Consider the following 24,603-nt stretch of genomic DNA (forward strand, 5'->3'; position numbering starts at 1 on the left):
AAGTCCTCAGAAGTTGCGCCAGGCAGATGGTGAGGTTATAGCTTGGGCAAAATGTGTTCTAATGTTATCAGCTTTAAAGGAGCACATGGAGCAGAGAGGAAAGATGGTTTGTGGTATTTTTGTTTATTAAATTTGATGGTTGGATTATGACATTTATATTTATTAAATGTACGGAATCTCATCCATCACTGTTGACAGTAGAACATGTCCTCTGCGGTTGGCATAGCTGTCTTTTCCTGCAAGGAGATCTAACATTCATTCTTACTTGGGAGACTAAGAAGAGGTGGAGAAAAAAGAAGATCCGCCCTTTTCAGTGCCACCACCCTGGGGAAATGGGAGTATGAGATAAGTGTTATTGTGTTTGATTCTGTCATGTTAAGATGCATTTTCCTTGTTTGGGTCGTGAGCCGGTTTGATGCTGCAGTGGAGGAAACCCTTAGTGGCGTGGGAGCAGCATAGCCAGTGAACCCAATGCAGGAAAAATACATAGAAAGAGGGCTCTCAGCTTTGCTCCATTAAAATCCTGGCATCAGCACAGGTTGAAAAAAATGTCGCAAGGGCTTTGTCTAGTGGCTAGAGCACATTAGCAGCCAGGCGTCTTCATTCCGTTCTGGATTTTATTACCTACCAGATGTGGGCTTCTTGGATATTTTATTAGAGCACCAGGTGAGCTGATGAAAGGACAGCACTCCGACTGCCTTCCAAATGACTCCTGGTTCACTTGAGTTTTGTTTACATGTAGGAGGAGACAGGAGCTGGCAAGGCTTAGAAACAAGAAGGCACTGTCACCCACACAGTGCCTCAGTAGGTCTGAAGGGGAAGGAGATGGTATGCTTGCTTAAGGCCTACAGATCTTTTCCAGAGTATTACTTAAAGATGTTTTTACAGCCAATGTGCAAATGAATGAGACACATGGGTTCAATCTCTTCAGCCACATATGATTCCAAAAGTAAAAGGTTCATTTAGGTTTGAGCAATCCCAGTACATTTGGAAACCAGTTAACCCAACATGTTGCCTGCACAGCCTGGAAATCTTTGAATTATAGGTATTTAAGATACTAACCTGGAGAAGAGATTAAGTCTTTTTCCTTTCCCCCATTCCACCCCCTGGTCTCACTTTTCGGGCTAATGTCGCGTTCTAACTCCAACCGATAGTGTCCTAGGTGACCTTTCTGATGCAGGCCCATCTGTACTTGCTGTGTCTAAGAAAGATTTCAAGCAGTAGCAAGCATTTACATAGACTTCACACAGATTTTGACTGTAGGGTATATCCCTTCTCTTTGGTTGACGTAGGACCTGGGAAATAGTTTACAAGAGTACCATATATTAATCTCATTCTTTTTTAAATCAGGAAAATAACTGTTCATAAGTATTATCAGTCATTAATAGAGCATCTTTTGGGTATAACTCTCACCTGTGTATTATGGAGGCTATTAAACAACGGTAAATGTCAGTTTATCTCTAGAGAGTTTAAACAAAACATATGAAAAGCCAGACCTCTACAAAGAGGCATAATTTCCTGCTAGATTGTGTGTGTGTGTGTGTGTGTGTGTGTGTGTGTGTGTGTGCGTGCATGTGCGCGCGCATCTGATTACATAAATGGACTGTAAACATTTCCAGGGGTGGGAAAGAGTGCAGGTCCTGGGTGTTAACAAGGCAGAGGTCATGAGTGCACTCCCCACATGGACCACTTGGCTCTGCTCCATCCCACTGCCACAGAGGGCCCCTCGGAGTGGGAGCTGTGATCCCTCTGACTATTCTGCAGTTCACGTGAGTGAAGCCAGGGCTCATTTATGGAGGGGGGCAGCTACCCTAAGTCTTTTCTGTTTCTTTCTTGAATAAAAGCAATACTATACAAGATATAATTTTAATTGCACACAATATAATTCTCATCTGCTGCTTGGATGAAGGGAGTGAATATTTGTGAGCACATACTATATGCAAGGGTATACACACACATATCTCATATATATGCATATACATATATTGTTTCTCATTTGATTCTCACAACAATTCTCTAAAGTAGGGATTTAGCATTACCATGTAACTGCTAAAACTCTAAAGATCAGAGCATGGTATGTAGTAGGTGCTCAATAAATCTGTGTTGAATGAATAAATGAATGAAACTCAGATGAAAAATCTCTCTTTTGCTCGTGGCCGTAAAGTAGGCAAGAGGCAATAGGAGGATTCTGGCCCAGTTCATATGGCTCCAAAGCTTACTTTTGTCTTGGCACTGCACAGGAGAGACAGCACAGTCAGGTCACTGCACTGCCCAGGAAACGGAAGCACATCTGAGAAGATGTCTCCATCCCTCCACCTGAGGCTCGTGTTGCAGGTGCAGCCATAGCTGTGGATCTCCCAGCAATCCCTTCTTCAACTGCAACCCGAGCTATGAACAGAGAGAGGGAGAGTACTGTGCTTGGGGCTGCTCCTCTCCTTGGGAAGACTTGCAGCAATGCCAGGTGAGGGGACAGGAGGTACTGAGGGTGTGGTGGCAGAGGGAAGCATTGTGGACCCAGGAACAATCCTGAAATCTTTGATCTGTGTTTGGCTCCACTAGTCACTAGACTCCTGACAAGCAGATTTCAGGGTTCCGTAGGTTGAAACATAGCAATTCCACACTTGGGAGGGAACTGCTATTTTATTGCCCCAATTAACTGGTTTATTTGTTTATAAATTCTTCCCTTTTCTGTTTTATGATGCAGTTGTGGTGTGTTTAATGGAACTGCAAGATTAAGACTGGCAAGATGACTGCATGTTATGTTTCCAAAGCTAATAAATGGTTTGAATCCAGAATGTTTGTGGCCCTTTCCAAAAATATTTGGTTTCTCTAAAAAGCAACAGCTGTTGGGAAATGGATGGAAGTTTTTACTGTAGTGTGTATAGCATTTTATTTAATGCTTTCATTCCTTTGGGGAATTTGCCTGCCTGATAGCAGATGAAACAACAGGGACTTAGCAAAATATAAAAATTCGTGATGTTAAAAATCAGCAAGTTGGATGTTAAATTTAAAAGTCACACAAGAAAACCAAGAATCTCTTTCTAAAAATACTTCTTGCTGAGTGGAAATTTTTTGCTTCTGTGAGGTTAGGTATAAATTTTAAAAATTCACTTTCCACTAATATTTCTGTTGTATTTTGCAATTTACAAAGCACACACATACTTAAAACTTGGGTTTTACTACAATTCTACTAAACAGCTAGGGGCAATGATTTTCCTTGTTATAAGTGATACAGGTGAGGCCTCGAAGGAAGAAGAGACTTGCCTGAAGTCAGGCAGCTCACCAGCACTGTAACCAGAGTTAGTATAGAGTTTTGCAATGACTTGCTCAGTGCTCTCTGTCATATTCAATTGCCTAACTATCAAGTAGTACCATTATTGAGTTGAGATTTCGGCAGTGGTACTCCTGCAAGGATGCTGTTGTCATGGCTACAAACCCATCACTTCCTTCCTCATCTGAGTGGTGGAAGCATCACATGGCAAAGTGGTCACGTGCTCAAGCCTGGCTACTGGGGATGGGGCCAGAAGAGCTGAAGGCCCCGTGTCCCCCTAATACAACACATAGGGCATGGTTTGTCCCACGCAAGAGAGAAGGTTGGATGCTGGATAGAGCAAAGTGGAGTGAGAGCGCACCTGCCCAAGAGGGCAAGTACAGACCAAATGGAACAGGGCAGACCAAATGACGACGGAGGTTTTTTCCTTCCTCCCTCTCTCCTTCCTTCCTTTTTTTTATTCTCCCCAAAGGATCAACTGAAAGGATTGCGAAAGAAAACTACAGGAAAGAGTTTTCCGATTTTAGTGAACCAAAGAATCACTGGGGAACTTAGTGAACATGTAAAACCCCAAGGCCACAGCCCTGAGATTCCGATTTCATAAGTGTTTTTAACACTTGTCAAAAGTAAAAGTAATCCCCTAAACTAAAACAGCTTGGATATCCTAGAATGTCCATACTGTTGCTTTTTAAAGACAAACACAGCACGCTGGTGTCCTAAAGGCAATCACTCCTGATTTTGGCAAACTGCTAAAATTGTAGGTCTGGAGTGGGGCTCAGCAATCTGAGTTTTTAACATGGCCTTAGGTGATTCTGACCCAGGTGGTCTACAGACTTCATTTTGAGAACCCCAACCTAAGGGTCAGAAGGTTCACATAGGGCCACTGTGCTTAGTTAATAGCCAGACAAATCATAATCCAGTTCTGACCCCTGCTTCTGTGCTCTATTAAATGGGCTTAATCTCACCCCAGACTGGCAGGCTTTGCTCCACTTGTTGCTTTCTAGCTTCTGCAGGGCAGTGATCCCCAGGCATCGACACCATCCGCTGATGTGGCCCCTGCCTTGGCCGCCAGCAGCATTGGTGCTCAGCAGTGTGCAGGGAAATTGACAGATTCACCGTGCTCCAGTGGAGAGAACTGGACCCAAAGGGAAGAAATTTAGTGTTTTGAGTTTGTATGTGTGAAGCCTGCCACTCTGCCATGGGAGGGGTTGAAAGATTGGTGAGAAAGAAAAGAAAGAAGAGTAAAATAATGTAATTGTATCTTTTCTTACTTTATGATTTATATAGAGATTTCTGTCCTCCAAAGAGCTTCTAGAAAAAGATGGATATGCAATAAAATATCCTGGGTAAAAAAAGAGAGAAAGAGAGATTGAAAGAGATGGAGGGCAGAAGAGGAGTGGATGAAACTGTAAGAGGCAAGAAAGCATGGCTGGGTTTCCACAACATTGTGTGTCCTCTCATGAGGTTCGCCATGGCGGGGGAGGTCATGATAATGCCCTCCAACTCCCAAAAGAGGAAAATTGTACTATCAGATAATGGGAGATTGTCAAATGTACAGGGGATCCCCTGAGTTGATTATGAAGTGTGAGTCCAGAACTGTTTGTTTTGTAACAGATTAAAATGCTGCAAAATTTTTATTATCACAGAAAATAAGCATCATATACTGGTGATCTGTGCTCCCACCCTCTGCTCCTAATTCACTTGATTCTTATTATGCCTTCTGACATTGTTTCTCTAAAAATTTTTCTAGCTCTTCTGGCATGAGTTAGGAAGCAGTGGGCCAGGGGTCCAGGCCCTGTGCCCATTGCCTGGGCTTGATTGGCAATTTGCAATGTGACTTTGGAAGACTCACTCAACCTCTTTGGGTTTTGGTTTCTTCATCTGTAAAAAGAAGTGGTTGCAATGATAATCTCCACACTCCTTCTACATCTAACACTCTGGATTCCCCTAATACATTTAGGGTACTTTTGAAAGAACTTGCTACCCTCTCCATGAAAGACAGAATAAAAGGCCTCTATTTTGAGCAAGTGAGATCTTTACTAGATATGAGGAGAATTCTTCTAACAGTAAGTGGACTGATGGGTTTGCTCTCTGTGTTAGTTCGCTAGAGCTGCCTAACAAAATGCCACAGACTGGGTGGTTTAAACAGCAAACATTTATCTTCTTATAATTCTGGAGGCTGGGAGTCTGAGATCGAAGTGTTAGCGGGCTGGGTTTCTTCTGACACCTCTCTCCTTGGCTTGTGGATGTCTGTCTTCTGACTATATCTTTACCTGGTCTTCCCTTTCTGTGTGACTGTTTTAATCTCCCTTTCTTGTAAGAATACTAGTCAGATTAGATTAGATTAGATTAGATTAGGGCCCACCCCTAAATTAATTGCCTTTTTAAAGATCTTATCTCCAAATACAGTGCATTCTAGATACTGGGGTTGGGACTTAGCATATGAATTTGGGGGAGCACAATTCAGCCCATAACAATGTCCACGCCGGGGGATTTGGGGAGTGTGGAGAACATTGTATTCCTTGGCTGGCTTGGCAAAGCCCCGGATTAGATGAACAAAGAGGAGGATTAGATGAACTCCTGAAGACCTTGCCAATTTTAGGAATTTGCGATATTGTCTAAAGCTCCTCAAAACCAACACCACATGACCAGGAACATGAGTAAGAAGGGGCACAACGAGCAGGGCTGCAGGAAAACAAAAACAGCAAGTGGTTTGTACTCTAGGGAAAGCAAAGATGGAAAGGAACTGTGAAGCATTTTCGTTTGGGGCAGTTTCATTCCATCACGAGGGTCGAGGTACTTCAGCACACAGCCGTTATTGTTGATCTGTACCTGTAGGTGAACTTTTAGAGAGAGCAAGAGTCTATTTCCCATAAATCCCACTTTAAGCAAACACAAAAGCAGGATCCTGCTGAGGACAAAGGAAAAATTCATGATGTGATTCCATGTATCCTCATGGGTCCCCTTTTATGGCTGAGAAGGGGGAAGAAGAATTCCTTTCCAATATCACTGTGAAAGAATACTTACAGATTACTCTTTCCGATTATTTGGACAGTAAAAGCAAGTAATGAGTCTCACACCACAGATCTCTGGCTTTTATTGTCCCAGGAATCCATTTGTCTCCTTAGGTATGTTTTCAGCAGCACAGAGTACGGGAAAGATAATAAACGCTTACTACGTTCTGGTGCGCAGGCCTGCGTCCAGACCAGTCCTCCCTATGGCTTCTTATGGCCAATGGTCCACTGACGATCAGCCCCTTTGTTTTACCGCTGGGAGAAGATGTGAATACATGGTATTCACAGTGAACTTCTCATTGGACTTTTGAGGTCGTCTACCCTCATCTGCAGAAAACTATACATCTTCCTCAAGGAACCCTTACCACCCCCCTATGAAAATATATTTCTTTAATAACTAAAACAGCCCACTATGTCTAGCTTTACACACACACACACACACACACACACACACACACACACACACAACCAGTTTGGATGGTTATCTTTGACATTTGCTTATTTGTATGTCATTAACTTTTCTGGGAACCATTTCTTCACCATACTTTCAGCTCACTCTAGTGAGGAGCCATGGGCTCTATCTCAGTTTTCAATTATTGCTATAATAAATTATCACAAATTTAGCAGCTTAAACAACACATATTTATTCCCTTATTATTTTTTTGTAGGTCCAAAGCAGGTCTCACTGTGCTAAAATCAAAGTGACAGTAAGGTTAGGGGAGAATCCTTGCCTTTTCCAGCTTTTAGTGGTTACTGACAATTCTTGGCTCATACCCCTCTTTCTCCTTCTTTGAAGACAGAAAGCCTGTATCTCTCTGATTTCTCTTCCCTAATCACATCTGCCTCTGACTCTCTGACTTCCTCTTTTAGCTTTTAGGGAGACTGGGTCCACCTGGATAATCTAGGATACTTTCCCCGTCTCAAGGTCCTTAAACCTTAATCACATCTGCAAAATCCCTTTTGCCATATGAGGTTACATATTCCCAGGTTCTGGGGTTTAGGATGTGAATATCCTTGGAGGGCCATTTTTCTGCCTACCACAGTCTCTGACCATTTTAGCTGTGCATCTTGACCTCTTCATCTGCAAAATCACGGGAAGAGCTGCGATTTCAAGGCCGATTCTTATTCTTGAACAGAGTGCAATGTTTCTTTCAAATCGTGTAGGGGGAGGGAGAAGAGCTTACACTTAGAGCCTCACCAGGTGGGGCATGGGGTCTGTCAGGAGATCTTTTCCTGCCCATCCAATCATGCAAACCGGTGGAAATCTCCATGCCACTTTAGTCATGACCTCTGACGTTAACCAAATAGATTTATGTATTTAGGCAAAGCCTCTCCTGAGCCCCCTGGGCCCCCGGAGACTGGTCAGTTGTCTCTTAGTTCTCATATCACCCAGTCAGTACCCCTCTATCAGAGCACTCGTCATGCTTTACTGTATTTGTCTGTTTTCTCATCTGTTGATCTGAGCAACTGGAGGGCAGGAACCCTAAATTTTTTGTTAAATTCCCAGTGCCTGGCACAAGGAGTGGTACATGAGGAGTTTAATAAACATTTGTGGAATTCATGAAAACTCTAGAAAAAAGTTCCTACTCAAAGTTTTTCAAGCCCAGCCTCTGAGGTAAGTGGGTGGCCTGGCAGATATACTAGAAGTTGAATAGAAATCTGAAGACAATTTATTTTCCCAGAGTTTTAATATTGGATTAATTAAATTGTAGAAATTCAGAATTGTTGTTGTTGTTGTTATAAAACAACCAGGCAAATTATATATATTCAATAATTAAATTTTCAACACAATATTAAAACTTGCCAATGGTAAACCAGGAATGCAACGTACTGTTCAGGAAACTACCTGATCTACTTAGAATACTTGAGTTCTGGTTAAGTAAAGGAAGTAGCTGTGTGATTTGGAGCAAGTCATTTGCTATCTCTGAGATCCCGTCCTTACCGCTAAATGATTTTGTTTCACACTGAAGCGATGGCCAGGGACCAAAATGCTGTCATGGTCTCCTTATTCTAATGTGATGTGACTCAGTCTTTCCCAAAGTGTGGAATATGGAGTAAGGGCCACTGGGGGTGTGTAACATGATTTTAAGGGTGCATGAATGAATATTTTTAATGTTAACAATTGTTAATTCAGGGGCACCTGGGTGGCTCAGTCAGTTAAATGTCTCACTCTTGATTCGGCTCAGGTCATGATCTCAGGGTGGTGCTTAAGATTAAGAGCCTGCTTAAGATTCTCTTCCTCTCCCACTGCCTTATACCACCCCTGCCCCTCTATTTGCACACTCTCGCTTAAAAAAAAAACCACGTTAATTGAATTCATTGAGCTGCTTAATTTTATTGAATTTATTGGGTCGAACACCATAACATACAATTAGGAAATAGCATTGTTTTAATTCCCTTAGTGCCTTCCCAATTGTTCTGTCTGATCTTTGTCCTACTACTGGATGATATTCTAGACCAGTTTCATAACTTCTTTTTTTTTTTTTTAAAGATTTTATTTATTTATTTATTCGATAGAGATAGAGACAGCCAGCGAGAGAGGGAACACAAGCAGGGGGAGTGGGAGAGGAAGAAGCAGGCTCATAGCGGAGGAGCCTGATGTGGGGCTCGATCCCATAACGCCGGGATCACGCCCTGAGCCGAAGGCAGACGCTTAACCGCTGTTCCACCCAGGCGCCCCCAGTTTCATAACTTCTTAAATTACTTTCAGGTGATTAGTTTTTTCATTGAGAGAACAGTCTCATGTTCACGTATTAAAAATTCTAGTCACATGAAAAGCCAAATTTCAATCTCGTCCAATTCAGAGTTTTTATGATCCACCGTCTTACCCTTGATCCTGAAGACCAATAGTAGGGAAAAGGAATACGTTTTATTTTGTTCTCCTTGATTCATAGATTCCAATTCACAATGTTGCTCTGGCTCTTCCAGTGTCAAGGCCAGGAGGAGGAGGAGATTTAGAGGAAGATGGAATGACTGGCTTGCCTGGAGCTGTTGTAAGCTTGTGGTCATTGCTTTCCTTATGACAGAGGCCCAAGCTGGCTTCCACTGGGCATGGTTTTATGAGACCTTTGGATTTGCCTACTAAAGACCATTCCCTGAAGCTGATGGACTGTCTCTCCAACTTTGTAGAACACTCCTTTGGCTCCTGTCTTCTGGCAGTTTATCCCAATTGGCCTTTTCCCCCCGGGGTTCTCTCAGCAGGTAGATCTTGGGCAGCTTCCTTTCAAGATAGCTCTAACCCGAGTGCTCGCTGGGGCATCCTACACGTGGCTCACAGGTGCTCACACACCTTGCTCTGGCTGTCGTTTATACAAGTCAGCTTGCTCTGCTTGACCCTTTCTCCTTGTGCTGCTGCTTGGGGTAACACCAGCTAACCTCTTGCTTTCGGAGTTCTTCAGTTCCTCCCAGTTCCAAGGAACACAATTTGGGGTTCTCCCAAGAATTCACTAATGCTTTGTAACTGCCCAAAGCTGGCACCCAGCTAGGGAGTAAGAGGCCAGCCTCTATGTGTGACAAGTGTCATCAGTCTCCATGAATGGTTTTCTTGAGTCCCTATTTCTTTGCTTAAAGAGGAGGGAGAAGAGCCTTGAAGAAAGAAAGGAAGACCCCATGGTACAGTCTACTTCTGTAAGGTGTCTCCTCTTGACAGATCTTCAACCTTGTTTTCATAGTCCTAAAAAATCAGCTTGGCCACCTAGTGACACCTTGCTTTAGATTGCTGGGGTACTTCTTATCACAGTTTTTTAAAGCTTTGAAACTTTAGCCCAAATTCTGAGGTGGCAGAAAATGTCCCCCTTTGCATCTTGTGATGTCTGTATCACAAGTATGTATAACTTATCAAACCTGTGATGTTGTAGACATTATTGTTGAGAGTTAGAAAAAATACAAAAAATAAGAGGCTTAAAGAAATTTAAATAAATAATAGCATAAGTGGCTCACAGATATGGTAAAATGCATCATGGTGATATTCTTTTTTTAAATATTTTATTTATTTATTTGACAGAAAGGGTGGGGGAGAATAAGCAGGGCGAGCAGCAAAGGGAGAAGGAGAAGCTGGCTCTGAAAATGTGCAAGGATCAAGTAAGATAATGTATATGAAACTGAGAACGATATAAAGATTCCAGTACAGTGTTTTACCAATCAATAGATGATAGATATTAATTTAAAAATTTTTCATTTAGGTATAATATGCATAGAATAAAATGTGCCAATTTTAAGGTGCGATTTGATGTGTTTTGACAAATATATATAATCATATGTCTGACACTACAGTGATGATATAGAACATTTCCATCACCCCCAAAATTCTATTGTGCCCTGTTGACATCACTTCCCTCCCATTAAATCCTTGCTTTAATCTTTTGTACAATTTTATATAAATTGGATCATGCAGTGTGTAGTTTTTTGTGTCTGGCTTCTTTCACTTGGCATAATGCTTTTAATGTTCATTCATAATGTTGCACGTATCAGTAGTTCCCTTTTATTACTGAGTAATATTTCATTATGTGGATACATAACATTTTGTTTGTCCATTGACCAGTTGGTAGACATTTGGCTTATTTCCAGTTTCTGGCTATTATGAGGAAAGTTACTATAATCATTTGAGTACAAGTCTTTGTATGTGTATGTTTTCATTTTTATTGGGTAAATACCAAAAAAGTGGGATTGCTGGGTTGTATAATAAGTATATGTTTAATTTGATAAGAAATGGCCACACTGCTTTCTAAAGTGGCTGCACCATTTTGCATTTCCACTCTTCATGTATGAAATTTCTAGTTGCTCCATAGCCCCAGCAATATTCAGTATTGTAGGTGTTTGTAATTTTAGTTTATCTAGCAGCTGTGGAGTGATATCTTTTTTTTTTTTTAAAGATTTTTATTTATTTATTTTAGAGAGAGAGAGGTCAGGGGGGAGAGGCAGAGGGAGAGGGAGAGTCCTAAGGAGACTCTGCGCTGAGTGCAGAGCCCAGTGGGGCTCTATCCCACAACCCAGAGGTCAGGACCTGAGCTGAAACCAAGAGTTGTCACCCAACCAACTGCGCCACCCAGGTGCCCCATGATGTCTGTTTTAACTTACATTTCTCTAATGATGAATGATGTTCAGCATCTTTCATATGACGATTTGTCATCTATATACCTTCTTCAGTGAAGAATCTGTTTAAATCTTTTGCCAATTTTTAAAATGGTTATTTTCTTACTTTCGAGATCTAAGAGTTCTTTTATACATTCTAGATAAACACGCCTTATAGAAATGTGCTTGCAAATATTTTCTCCCGGTCTGTGGCTTGCCTTTTCTTTTTCTTTCTTTCTTTTCTTTCTTTCTTTTTTTTTTTTTTAAAGATTTTATTTATTTGACAGAGACACAGTGAGAGAGAGAAGCAGGGGGAGTGGGAGAGAGAGAAGCAGACTTCCTGCCGAGCAGGGAGCCCAATGCGGGGCTCAATCCCAGGACCCCTGGATCATGACCTGGGCCGAAGGCAGATGCTTAAGGACTGAGCCACCCAGGCGCCCCTGCCTTTTCATTTTCTTAACAGATCCTTTTGAAGCGTAAAAATTCTGGGTGGTTATCCTATAGAAACAGGATGGATTCCTCCCCACCAAATTTGATTTCGGTGTTGAGACCACACCAGGAAGGTATGAAAGGATTGTTACTCAATGATGAGACTTTCTGGGGAGAGCATGGCAGGCTCCTAAGCAGGAGCAGAAGTGGCTTGAGAGAGACAGGGAAAAGAGACTCGTTTTGTTTGTACTGTGTTTGGGGAATGGAGCTGGCGTGAGGGTTCCTGTGCACGAGAGCCAGGGTTTGCATGTTTTGAACTTCCTTTTGGCAACAAAGGTGGGAGCCCCTGGGCTTTCTTATCAGCTAGCCCAGATGTGGGGCAGAAGGGAAAGGTGGAATGGTGGGGTTTGAAAGCTGTCAGCAGTCAAAATCAAACATCAAAATGGAGTCGGACTTTTTTTTTTTTTTTTTTTTTTGAGAGAGAGCATGCATGCAAGTGGGAAGAGTTGGGGTGGGGGGCTATGGGAAGTGGCTGGAGGGAAAGGGCAGAGGGAGAGGGAGAGAGAGAATCCTAAGTAGGCTCCACTGCCCAGCAGTGCAGAGCTGAATGTGGGGCTTGATCTCAGGACCTTGAGATCATGACCTGAGCCAAAATCGAGAGTTGGATGCTTAACTGATTGCCATCCAAGCGCCCCTTGACTCTTTATTACAGCTTAATTTTTTATGAAGACCAATTTGGTGTAGGTTTTCTTCTGAGGCTCATTTTTTGTGTGTGTCCTATATAAGAAACATTTTCCTAATTCAAATTGAAATTTTTTCCTATATTTTCTTTTAGAAGTTTTATCATTTTAGATATTACATTTAAATGATCCATTTTTTTTTTTTTAAAGATTTTATTTATTTATGTGACAGAGAGACAGCCATCGAGAGAGGGAACACAGCAGGGGGAGTGGGAGAGGAAGAAGCAGGCTCATAGCGGAGGAGCCCGATGTGGGACTCGATCCCGGTAAGCCGGGATCACGCCCTGAGCCGAAGGCAGACGCTTTAACGACTGCGCTACCCAGGCGCCCCTTAAATGATCCATTTTGAGTTAATTTTTGTATATGATGTGAGGTAGATTCTAGATATTTTCCCCCACATGATCAATTCTTGCAGGATCTTTTTACTGAAAAAGACTATCCTTTATCCCATTAAATTGGCATCTTAGCACCTTTGTTGAAAATTAATTGGCCGTGGATATGAGGATCTATTTCTGGATTCTATTTCATTGATCTATATATCTGTATTAATTCCAATGCCACACCATCTTTACTACTATAATTTTATAATAAGTCTTGAAATTGGGTAGCATAATTACTCCAAATTTGTTCTTTTTAGAATAATGCAACTTCCTACATCTTCATTTGCATTTCCATATGAAGTTTTAAAATCATTTTGCCAATTTCTATAAAAAAATCTGCTGAGATTTGGTTGAAGTTGCACTGTCAATAGGTCAATTTGGGGAGAATTGACATTTCATCAATACTGTGTCTTCTGATAGATAAACACAGTTTATCTCCCCATTTATTTAGGTCCATTTTAAGTTTTTCTCAGAAATGTTTTATAATCTTCAATTTATAGATTTTATACACACTGTATTAATTTTTTCCCTAACATTTTTATATTTTTGATGCTATTATAAATAGTATATATTTTAAATTTCAGTTTCCAATTGTGAACTTTTATGTCTAGCCAAGATGGACAGGGACTGATCCTATCCTCTCAATGGGAACAACTGAAAAGCTGAACAAAATATATAAAACATGGTTCTTAAGCCATGAGACATCAGGCAATGAAAGACAGTGATTTTTGAGCGATGGAAAAAAAATAATAAGGCGAGCCCTGTGATTGCCTGGCTCATCACTTGGAGAGTGTTTCCAGGTCATAGCAGAGGGGACAGCAATTCAGATAGAGCCCAGCAGTCTTCCTGAGTTGAGGAAGTAGAAGTGGGAGTTTAGGGAGGCCAAGATGGCTGGAGTTTGTAGGTCAGTGTACTGGAGAGAATAGAACAATGCTGAGAGATCCCAGAGGTCTGCAGAGAGCTCCTATAAGTCCACTATCATCAGTGCATGCTGCAGAGGAAACTATCAGAGAGCAGGGAAAGATCTGCTAAAGAGTTTAGAGTCAACAATACCTAGAACTCACACAGTGTCAAAAATAGTTTTTGTTCCTACCAGTCAGGGTAGAAAAACCTCATAAAATTCATAAACCCTAGGCTAAATGGTACGCTTGGTCCTACCTAACAAAGCTTAACAGCAAGACCCAAATGGATTGAAATGTTTCCAAGCAAGATAAGTGTATCCCAGAACTAAACTCAAGAGTATTTGGGAATGAAAAAAAAAATCCAGCACTCAAGAAGGTAAAATTCACAGTGTCTGGAATCCAATAAAAATTTACCAGATATACAAAGGAGAATGTGAAATTAGGAGAAAATTTATCCAATTGAAGCTGACCCAGAATTGACCCAGACATTAGATTTAGTGGATAAGGACATCAAAAGTTCTATAATTCTATTTCATATGTTCAAAAAAATAGAGGAAAGATGAAAAATGTTAAGTGGTGACATGAACAGTAAAAATAAAATACCTAAATTGAGCTTCTAGTAATGAAAACAGTGCCTGGATAGAGAAATTTATTGGATGGAACTAATGGCAGATTGAACGCTGAAGAGAAAAAAAAATTAGTAAATTTGAAGCAATAAAAACTTGAAACTCAGAGATAAAAAAAGACTGAAAAAAAACCCTAAAAAATCCCTAGAGCATCAGTGATCTAGTGAGTTCCAGTGTATGTGTTATCAATTACTTGAAGGAGAGAAGGGGGAGTATAAAAGTATTTGAAGAAATAATGGTTGAACAAATTTTCAAATTTGATCAAAACTATACACCTATAAAACCAAGCAGGTCCAAGCACCCCAAGCAACAACATGGATGAACCTTAAAATAATGCTGAGTGAAAAAAGCCAAACCAAAAAGAGTACATAGTCTGTGATTCCATCTGTATATAAATCTAGAAAATACAGACTAATTTATATTAACAGAAAACAGACGCGGGTGGAGTAAAGGCGTAGAAGGGTGAGAGGGAGGGGTTACAAAGAGACAAAGAAAATTTTTGAGAGACATTCATTTTCTTGATTGTAGTGATGGTTTCATGTATATAGATACACATACGTATAGACATGCTCTGATATATGTAAAACTCATCAAATTGTACACTTTATTTTTTTCCAAATTGTACACTTTAAATATAGGCAGTACATTATATGTGAATTGTACCTCAACAAAGCTGTTGAAAAGTGCCAGTAGTGTGTTGCTAGTGTATAGTAATACGTTTGACCTGCGACTTTGCTAAACTCACTTGTTCCAGTAAGGCTTATTGGTACTGTTATTGTTGCTGTCGTGGTTAGAATCAACAGCATTAACAAAGGACTTATTTAATGCATGTGCTAGAGCTTTGAAATTATGAATAAAACTGTATTTTATTAGCTATTATAGAGAAATCAAACTTTTAATTCTCTCAGGTGCCTAAGCAGAGGGGATTTCTCGGTAGACGATTAAGGCCTGGATATGCTGAGATCCTAATGATCACATGAGAACAGTAATGTACACAGGACTCTAAATACCCAAGGGCCAGGCCACCATCCTTCTCTAACAATTGCAGGAAATAGACTCAGATCCCTTTTCCTTAGAGCTCGTGTGCCAGCTCCCCTGGTGGGGAAGCCCCTGCATCCTGTCTGTTCAGTATTTGATGCTTAGCGATAACAGGCCTGTGCTCTCCAAGAGCTGGGAACCGCTCAGAACAGAAGTATTTATGGGTTCACTGGAAATGCCTCCTGGACGCACCCTGGAGCCTGGCTGGAGAGCTTTCCCCTCACAGGCATGCTAGCTGCTGCTCAGCTTTTGGGCTCTTGTCAACACCAGCAGAGCAGGGGAGAGACTTTCCTACAAAGCCCAGCTCGCTTTCCTGGTTTGCTGTCCATAGCCTTCTACAAAATACCTCCTCCATCCACTGGCCCTGCTACCACAGTTCTGCAGTTCTATGTAATAGGAGTTAGTGTTAGAATAACAAATCCTATTTATCCTTTATGAGGAATTAATTATTCAATGTTGGTAAATATTATTAAGGGTTTTCCATGGGCTGCCAACAGCAGAGGATTATGCTAGAGAGCAAATTGGATGTGCTGAAATCCATACATTTATATTCCATTGTTTCCTTAGCATTATGAGCAAATATTATTTCATATGGACATCACATTTCTTCTTAGTCCTGTCAAGCATTTGTTGTGCATTTGAGCTTTTTCTTGCTCTGTGGATGGCAATGTGACAAGTTAGGCTTCCAGCTATTCCTCAGGGGCCTAAGCAAAATTCACATACCTTCAATTTCTTCTGCAGCTCTGATTTCCCCTCTTATGGAACTCATCTTTGCTCCAAATGTCTTCTTTAGCGACTCAGAAACTTCAGCGATGGGTGAACTCATTTTCTCCAAGTTCAGAAATTATTCAGACTTCAAGGATTTTGGAATTTAAAGGGGATTCTTGGTTTCTGCATCAGGTCACCCATAACACAGTGCAACTTCTGTTTTTAAGTGGGATAAAAACCCTTTTAAGAAGCTTATTGAAAGGGCTCAGATGATTTTGTGGACATCAAATAGTTTTTAAAGGACAATATTTTGATGGTTTAATTATAAGAAAATAGGAAACATGCAGATTAAATTGACCCTAAAACACACATGGTTTTAAAAATTAAGGGCTAAGAATTCTGGCAAAATACATTTTTTGAATCTAAAACACATGAACAAAATCAAAAGGCCTGATGAATTCAGATTTTAGCAGTTGGACTAATGTGGTGTGCCATATAGAATCCAGAGAAGACCGTAGGCCACTTCTCTGTACTGCCTCTGACCTCCTTGTCACCTGGGATTCAGTTTCATACCTCAGTTTTTGCCTCTGAAAACGGGTAAAGATACTAAAATCTTTCCTCTTGTGTTTTTTAAAAAGATTTGAATTCCTCACACATATAAAGTTTCCTTCCAAGTAGATAAGTTTCTTACTTGAAGGAATTTGATGACTTTTACTGTTTGGCTTCTTAGTTGTCAAGGATGGCCACTCCGAGTCAGGTAATTAAGAAAACCCATAGTCCCCTAAATACCTAAACAGATATCTTAATCTTTTCTAGCTAAAGAAACTTTTCATCAAATATTCAGTGGATTAAAGGGCACCTGCTTTGGGGAGTAGAGCTGGTGTCTTCCTGTCTCCTAGTGATCTTTGTTCTCTGGAGCAATATTTTGGGATACCCAGCAGATAACAAATTTGCTCATGGTGTCTTGTCTTAGTATGTTTGATAACTTTTGTGTGTGTACTTGTCATTGTCTTTGAAAAGTTACTGGTGGGAGTGTTTGAGGCTTGTCACAAAGGCACATTCTCTAGGGAGGTTTTGTTTCTGCCTGGTGCTTGCGGACATTACCAGTCCTCTACCACTTTAAATCAAGTTCAGAGTTTGAGGTTCTCTGAAACTTCCAGGGAATACAAATCCACATAAGGGCTGGCCTGTGGCTGAGACATCTCAGAGATGGATTTCTCTTTCCTCCCGCCACCCTCCTCCCCCACTTTTCTTCCCTTCTTCACAAATGGGTACAGTGGAGGCTCGTTCACTTCTGGTTGATATGTTCTCTGAGGGTGTAGTCCTTGGGCTCCATTTAATATGGGGAAGGAGTTTTCTTAGGCTCCCCTCTTGCATTGGCCCTGAGCCTTGCCTTTTATCTACCTCTGGATAAGACCAACAAAACTCAGCAAATGCCTTCTGGATAAAAACATCTGTGATGCTCAGGCCTTCTTTCTTCTGTATCTTCTTTCGCTTAGATTTTGGCCTGGTAGTTCCTTACAGCCTTGTCAGCTTATTGATACATTTATGAGACTTTTTATGTTAATGTTTTATCCAATATTTTTGGTTATTTCTGCAGGAAATTTGGTCTGAAAAACTATCCTACCATTTCTGGAAATAGAACTTTTCAAGATATAAAACTGAATTGAAAGTTTCTAGCATCTGATAGTTAACAAATCCTACCTCAAGACACTGCATTAAGTCGGGGTTTCAAGGCTTAGAACAAGAAGACCACTTTTGTCTTCCATACTGGTTGGCAATGTACATTCTACCATTTTATGTGAATAATATCCTGTATCAGAGCTTTCTTGAGAATACTATTTATCTGAGCTATATACCAGGTAGCACATATGGTGGTATTAAACGTGATTTATTTTCATACAGTTCTAAGGAATCTGGAATGTAGTCTATTTTAAAGGCTAAATTTAATTGGCCTGGCCTTTAGATTGAAGGGGAAAAGCAATATATGTTGAAAGTGAGTTATATGACATCATTAGCTTATCCTCAGTAGAAAACTAACTCTTTGTTGAAAAAAATAATATCAACTTCCCCAATACAGAACTTCCCCACTTTGCCTGAGGTGGTGTTAAACTGGCTTCCATGCTGTACCCCTGTCATCAAAACAAAGATTCAGAGAAAGATATTATATGATCTCATTTATATGTGGAATCTAAAAAAAAAAAAAAAACCAAAAACTGAACTGAACTAAGGATATAATGTACACATAGTGACTATAGTTAACAATATTGTATTACATATTTCAAAGTTTTAAGAGAGTAGATCTTAAAAGTTCTCATCACAAGGAAAACACTGTGTGGTGATGAATGTTAACTAGACTTTGTGTGGTGGTCCTTTCACAATATACACATATCAAATTATGTTGTATACCTGAAACTAATACAATGTTATATGTCAATTATATCTCAGTAAAAGAACCTAACAAAACCAAACTAAAGATAGTCCAGCCTGATGTCAAGTCATATGATGAGTTCAAGCTCAAAGCCAACTGCTTCGACCTCCAGAATCAAAGAGTGCTCTGAGCGCTGAAAGGAGGAAGCAGAATGCAGGTGTTCGTGTGGGCCCTCTCTGGAAGCAAGGACCATGTGTTCGCGGAATAATGACTAGTGCCCTCAAAGAAAGGAAAATTCGAATAGAAAAAGAATGCTCTTCTGCATGGTGAGTCTTCATCTGACAATGGGCTTTTCTGTGGGCTCACCCCTGACTGTGCCTGGGGTTCACAGAGCAGCCACAGGACCTGGCAAGCCAATAAATTCTTTGTCGTTGGTGCTCAGTGGAATTTGAAGAATGAAGGAATGAGTAAACGAACAAATGAACAGAATTTCCTATCCTTCCAGGTTGGCGATGTTCCTGCTGCTCTCCAGCAAGCATTTTGTCACCCTATTGCTTTGTGAAGTGCTCTGTACTTATGGGAAATAAATCTTGCTTTCTTTACAATTCATGCCCCATGGCAGTATTTTTTCAAAGTGTGGCCCATGGGCCAGCAACACCTGGATTACCTGGGGTGTCGGTCAAAACTGTAGATTCTTGGGACGCACTCCACAACTACCGAATCAGAATTTCTGGGGACAGGCTCAGGAATCCACACTTTGAACATAACCTCAGGTGATTCTCTTTTACAAAAATGTTTGAGAAGCATTGTATTATGTGAACTTTATCATCACATCTTTAAACATTTATTAAGCAACCACTGTGTTCCTTGCATATTTTAGCCTCTATTAAAATGATCTGTAGGAAGTCTGTAATCTATTTTAATCTACTTTATCAGGTTGTTTGATGCTTTCCAGCGTTGAATGCATCTTTCCGTGTGCCTTATTGTTATAATCATCTTTATTTAAAAAAATCCATGCACGTATTATGCCATGATGAGGTTTCTATAGGATGAGAAAAACAGGTAAAAATATTTTCCAATAGGCTCTAGACAGTTAAAATCTGAAATATGATAGTACCATTGAGGATGGACAGTGCAGGATTTAAAGAGTTAGAGAGGAAGGGAGTTGTTCCTTTCAGTTTTCTATAGTTTGGAAATTCCTCCAAATAGTAATTCATTTAAGCAAGTTTGTCTTATCTTTGTCCAATATGGCTTCATATAATAAATGGAATTTCCTAATCAGCATTCCTTTCATGAATCGACACGGGACGAGTCCAAAGTATTTGGCTTGACGAATTCTCTGTTAAGGAAAATCCCATGGCTGTAAAATGAACTGGTATTTTTGTTTTGAAAGATAAAAAGAATTTCTCAAAAAAGGTCCATGTTCCTAAAAAGTAAGCTTGCATAAATATTGCTCTTTTTGCCAGGTTCAGGAGATTTCTACTGCATGATTAAAAGGATCAGGTGACACACTGAAGGAAGGGATTTGAGTAGTTAACCGCTGTGTTTGAGCAGAAAGCCTCTCCCATTTGGACATAACAGCCACGTAAAAGAAACGTGGATTAAAAAGACAGTGACTTCGTGTAGTACATCCTTTGTGGCAAACAATAGGTACACAATTGATTAAGTTGTTTTTTATAAAATGAGGCAATTCTCAGCTGAATTTCAAACCTCATGTTAAAAGCAATAAAAATACAAAGCAGTACTCATAAATGCAGACCCTGGCAAAGAACCACATTGCGGCGGATTTACAACTTCCTTCGTATGGGCCTTAGATTGGAAATCAGCTGAACTTGTAGGTTTTGAGTCCTTATTCGTCATGTATGGTGCTGGCCTGCCAAAGTGAACTGTGTTGCTGCACAAACATGAGGTCTCCAGGAAAACAGGGTTCTGACACAGGCACACCCACGCTGAGCCAGGGAAATGCTTCAAGCATGCCTTGCCAAAGAAATGAAGCTGATTAAAAGAAAGGCTTCCAGGAGCCTTGTGAAGAAGAGGATATAAAGGTGAACCATTCTGGATCATCTCAGGCTCTTTCACCCTTAGATGAGAAACACTGTAGCTTCCCATCGGTGGGTACGCTGAAGAAGAGTCCATGACACTTCTAAAGATATAAGTCAATTTTACAAGACAGAGTTGAAAGGATTAAAATAAAACATAATATCCTACAGCTTATGAAGGTACGTTGGTGGACCATTGCCTGGTGTCACTCACAATCTTGCACCCAGCTATGAGGAATATGTTCATTTGTCCAAAAAGAAAAAAAAAAACGATTTTTAAAAAGATTTGGTGATCATTTAATAATTGTTCATTGCTGTAATTACAAAGAGTTTGATTTAGCTTCAACTCTTGCCTCTCCAAAGGCAAATAGAAGGTAGGTTTATAATCATTTAAAATGAAATCTCCAGAGCAATTTATGCATGCTGTACATTTTAAATAATGAAAAGGAAAATCCAAGGCATTTCCTGCTGCAAGTTTCAATTGTGTGAAAGCCAAAGCAACTAGGAGTTGCGTATTACTGGGACAAACATAGCTTGTGTACTTAAATCACCCAGGAATCCATAGAAGATGGGCTCCATTGATTAGGACTATTCTCTCACCTGAAAGCATCTGGTGTTTGGAAAACTTAAACAAAAAAGTCCATCCACCAGCTGGATTCAGCTACCCATTCATCTGCAAAACACACAATCTAGTTTACATGTAAAAAAGGGCAAAAGGAGAATCCTTGATGGGGTGAAACAAATCTCACCATAGTTTCAAAAAGGCCAAGTAGATCTTGTCTTTTTCTCCTGGCCTGTCTTATGTAAAGATGCTGCTCCTGGTTTATGTCTTTGGTATTCTCTTTCATCTAGTAGAATTTGTGCTGTGTTTTAAGAGCTCTTCCGAACCATAAGTAGCATATTAATTAATTATTGGGTTAGTGAAACAAATTGCACATCAGTGTATTTTATAATTATTCTCCAATTAGATTTGGTTTATTGAGTTAGAGGAGGAGGAGAATGGGATTTCTGGTTAGACTAGAGGGAACAGCATGCAGGGTTATGTTCTGAATTGGGAAACATTTGAGCTTTCTTATTAAATAAAATCAAGCAGTATGTATATGCACAGCAGCTGGAAGAGGTTTGAGGGAGGGTAATTTCAAGAATCAGATACCATGTTCCTTCTTTGCAAGATTTCTCCAACTTTTGGAAAGTCTGTAGCTCAAGTACAAGGGCCAAATACTGTCTGGAGAAGATATGCTTAAAGAGGAAAGAAAAGGAGTTGACATGTTATTGGCATGGGGTCAATAATGCAAGGGGTCAGGAATTTAGACTATTTCAGATGGCATAATAATTTGGGGCCTGGGGTATAGAGGAAGGGAAACATAGAAATCACAGTGGACATCATCAAGTCCAACTGTAATAGGCCACAGAGATACCATTGAAGAAAAAACATCCCTTAGTCATTTGGAAGTATCCCACGTTTGTGGATTCCTGGTATATGTTTAGTATGTGTACTCCTGAAATCTCTAGTTACTCATTTTGAGTCCTTTTCAATTATAAGCCTTCCTTCCCTACACCAGGGATCCTTCCTCAAACAAAGTCTTCTACAGTCCCTATATAATGCCTTATCTAGGGCATTTGACAATGCCTTATACACTCTGGCCACTGGTTCCTTTAAAATATCACCCTCCCTGTGTCACCTCCAGGAGCCTCTTCTCAGCCACTTGGGTGTGCCCTTTGAACACTCCTAATGCCTTCCTGAACATTGGCTCAGAGCATAGCCCACTCACTGCTTGATCCTTTCTCTCCTTTCCACTTATCTACTCAGGCTTCAAGGACCAGACAAATGCTACTTTCCTCAGGAAGCCACCCCTGCTTTCTCTACCGCTCAGCAACTTACCGACTGCCATTATATATATCATTGTCTTGTATTGTTATTAACATTTCAAAGTTCTCTGCCTTGTCTGTCTTACTTGACTGTTAGTCCCTTGAGTGGAGGGGTTGGTTCCTCTAGGACAGTTCCCACTATGTAGTTTGAGCTCAATAAATGTACAAAGATGAATTTGTACACAACAACGACAGAGTTCTAAGAAATATTTATTTCACTCCTTTCTAATAATATTAAACGTATTAAATTTAAATTTTGAGATGCTTAACTAGAAAATTGATAAATTATAAGCATTTAAAGTGAATTTAATTTCTATTAAGGAGGATTCCAGACATGCGGTATATTTTATCTCTTGGCACAATAGTTGTATTTTCTCATAAAATGAAACAGAATATTATCTTAAATAATTACATACCTCATTACATTCATATATCTATTTTTTCCCTGTTACCTTTTACTTTCAGAGAATAACTGATAAACTTGCTATGTAACATAAATAAGGAAGGAAGGGAGTGATAAGGATATCCCATTGGCTTTCTGGGGCCATCCCCACAAAAAGGTCCCAGGTTTGACCTCTTTTCTTCAATTGACACTCACCCATTGCTTCTGCTCTCCTTTTACAGGTTAGGGCTAAGCAAGAGTCCGGTGTGTGTTTCATTAAGTCACTGAGCCGTTGGAATAGGCTGAGCACCTCTGGAGGGAACTAAGTGGTTAATTGTATTTCGTGGCCGCAGCCAAACTAAAATGCAGCTCGTTCACCAAACCATCCTTTCCCCCCCTTTTCTCTGGATCAATCCCAACTCTAATTAAAATGTAATATTCTCCTTATGTGATTCCTTGGAAAAGTTTGTGGAATGACCACATAATACAGAGCAGGTTTTCCAGATGTTCCCTGTCTTGGCTGGTATTCACATGCACAGCATCTCCACCCCCAAATTTTTCTTCTCTATACTTACCATATGACCTCCTCTCCCCTCCCACTTCTCCTCTGCTGTCCCTGATATACTGTGCATAACTTCCTGAGTCTTATTGTTGTGCCTTCAGTGTATAAGAGCCATTACTGAAGTGCAGTGGGCCAAGAACAAAGTAATACTTGCTTCCACAGAGCACTTTAATGCTATTTACAATGGAAAAAACAACTTTGAACTGCTTCCAAAATAACAGGCATTAAAATCACTTCTGTTTGCAGTTGAGATGGATTTTGCAGTAACCTTTCCAAACCTGCTTCCTCTGAATGTTTTTCAGTCCATAGAGTGGCTTTCTCAATGAGAATTTAAAATGGTGCCCACATAAACACTTGACATATGCCTCAAAAGCTTGTTTTCCAACATTCACTCAAACAGTTGCTTGTGAAACCAGAGTCTGCAGTCACAGGATCTCAGTGAAGATTGTACAAATACAGTGGTATTATGAAACACTGTTCCAAGCTGTGAATTAATAAAATGGGTCACTATGACATAGCCATAAGGTTAGGTCCACTTTTGATAATGTGATCAGTTAACACAGTTCCAGAAGTCAATTTCCCACACTTCTCCCCACACATATTTTCCATAAACCTTATATCCCCTCAGTCTTTTGATCTGTGTTCATTAAATGTTATGAGGATTTCTCAGTGAGAGGTTGCAAAATGGCATCTTGTAAGCAAAACCTATGTTTTTTTAAAAACCTGCATCATTCTTTCAAAATTCATGAATTAGTAGCTAATGTTGTAAAGTTGCAAGATTTCCCTCACAAATTTGGATTCCTGACTTCTCTTAAGAGATTATTTTGACGTAGCATGGTTCTGTTGGCATTGAGTCCAGTGGCTGCCTTGTCACATGGGACAGGAGCTCTCTGCTCACTGGACTTCTGAGTCCGGGCATTTTTACCCATCACCTACCTGATGTTTGACTTGAGCAGTTTGAATCAAAACTTTTTCAGTTCAAGAATTTTATAGATAGAGGGGGCGCCTGGGTAGCGCAGCCGTTAAGCGTCTGCCTTCGGCTCAGGGAGTGATCCCGGAGTCCTGGGATCGAGTCCCACATAAGGATCCTCTGCTGGGAGCCTGCTTCTTCCTCTCCCACTCCCCTGTTGTGTTCCCTCTCTCGCTGGCTGTCTCTCTGTCACATAAATAAATAAAATCTTAAAAAAAAAAAAGAATTTTAT

The 24,603-nt window shown here is 40.4% G+C and overlaps 1 protein-coding gene across 1 annotated transcript in view; it reads left to right on the forward strand.

Annotated features, from left to right (window-relative positions):
* LOC123798073 (uncharacterized) overlaps positions 1-19,154 on the forward strand; it is an 80,730-nt gene extending 61,576 nt beyond the window's left edge. The window contains exons 4-5 of the mRNA XM_087866420.1: positions 18,722-18,875; positions 19,055-19,154. Of these exons, the coding sequence (XP_087722546.1) occupies positions 18,722-18,875; positions 19,055-19,136 (236 nt within the window). The 3' untranslated portion in view covers positions 19,137-19,154. The remainder of the gene's footprint in view (positions 1-18,721; positions 18,876-19,054) is intronic.
* The last annotated feature ends 5,449 nt before the right edge of the window (positions 19,155-24,603 follow it).

The sequence above is a fragment of the Ursus americanus genome, chromosome 1 (genome assembly GCF_024610735.1).
Source record: "Ursus americanus isolate L20-20 chromosome 1, mUrsAme1.1.p, whole genome shotgun sequence".
In the NCBI taxonomy this organism is placed as follows: domain Eukaryota; kingdom Metazoa; phylum Chordata; class Mammalia; order Carnivora; family Ursidae; genus Ursus; species Ursus americanus.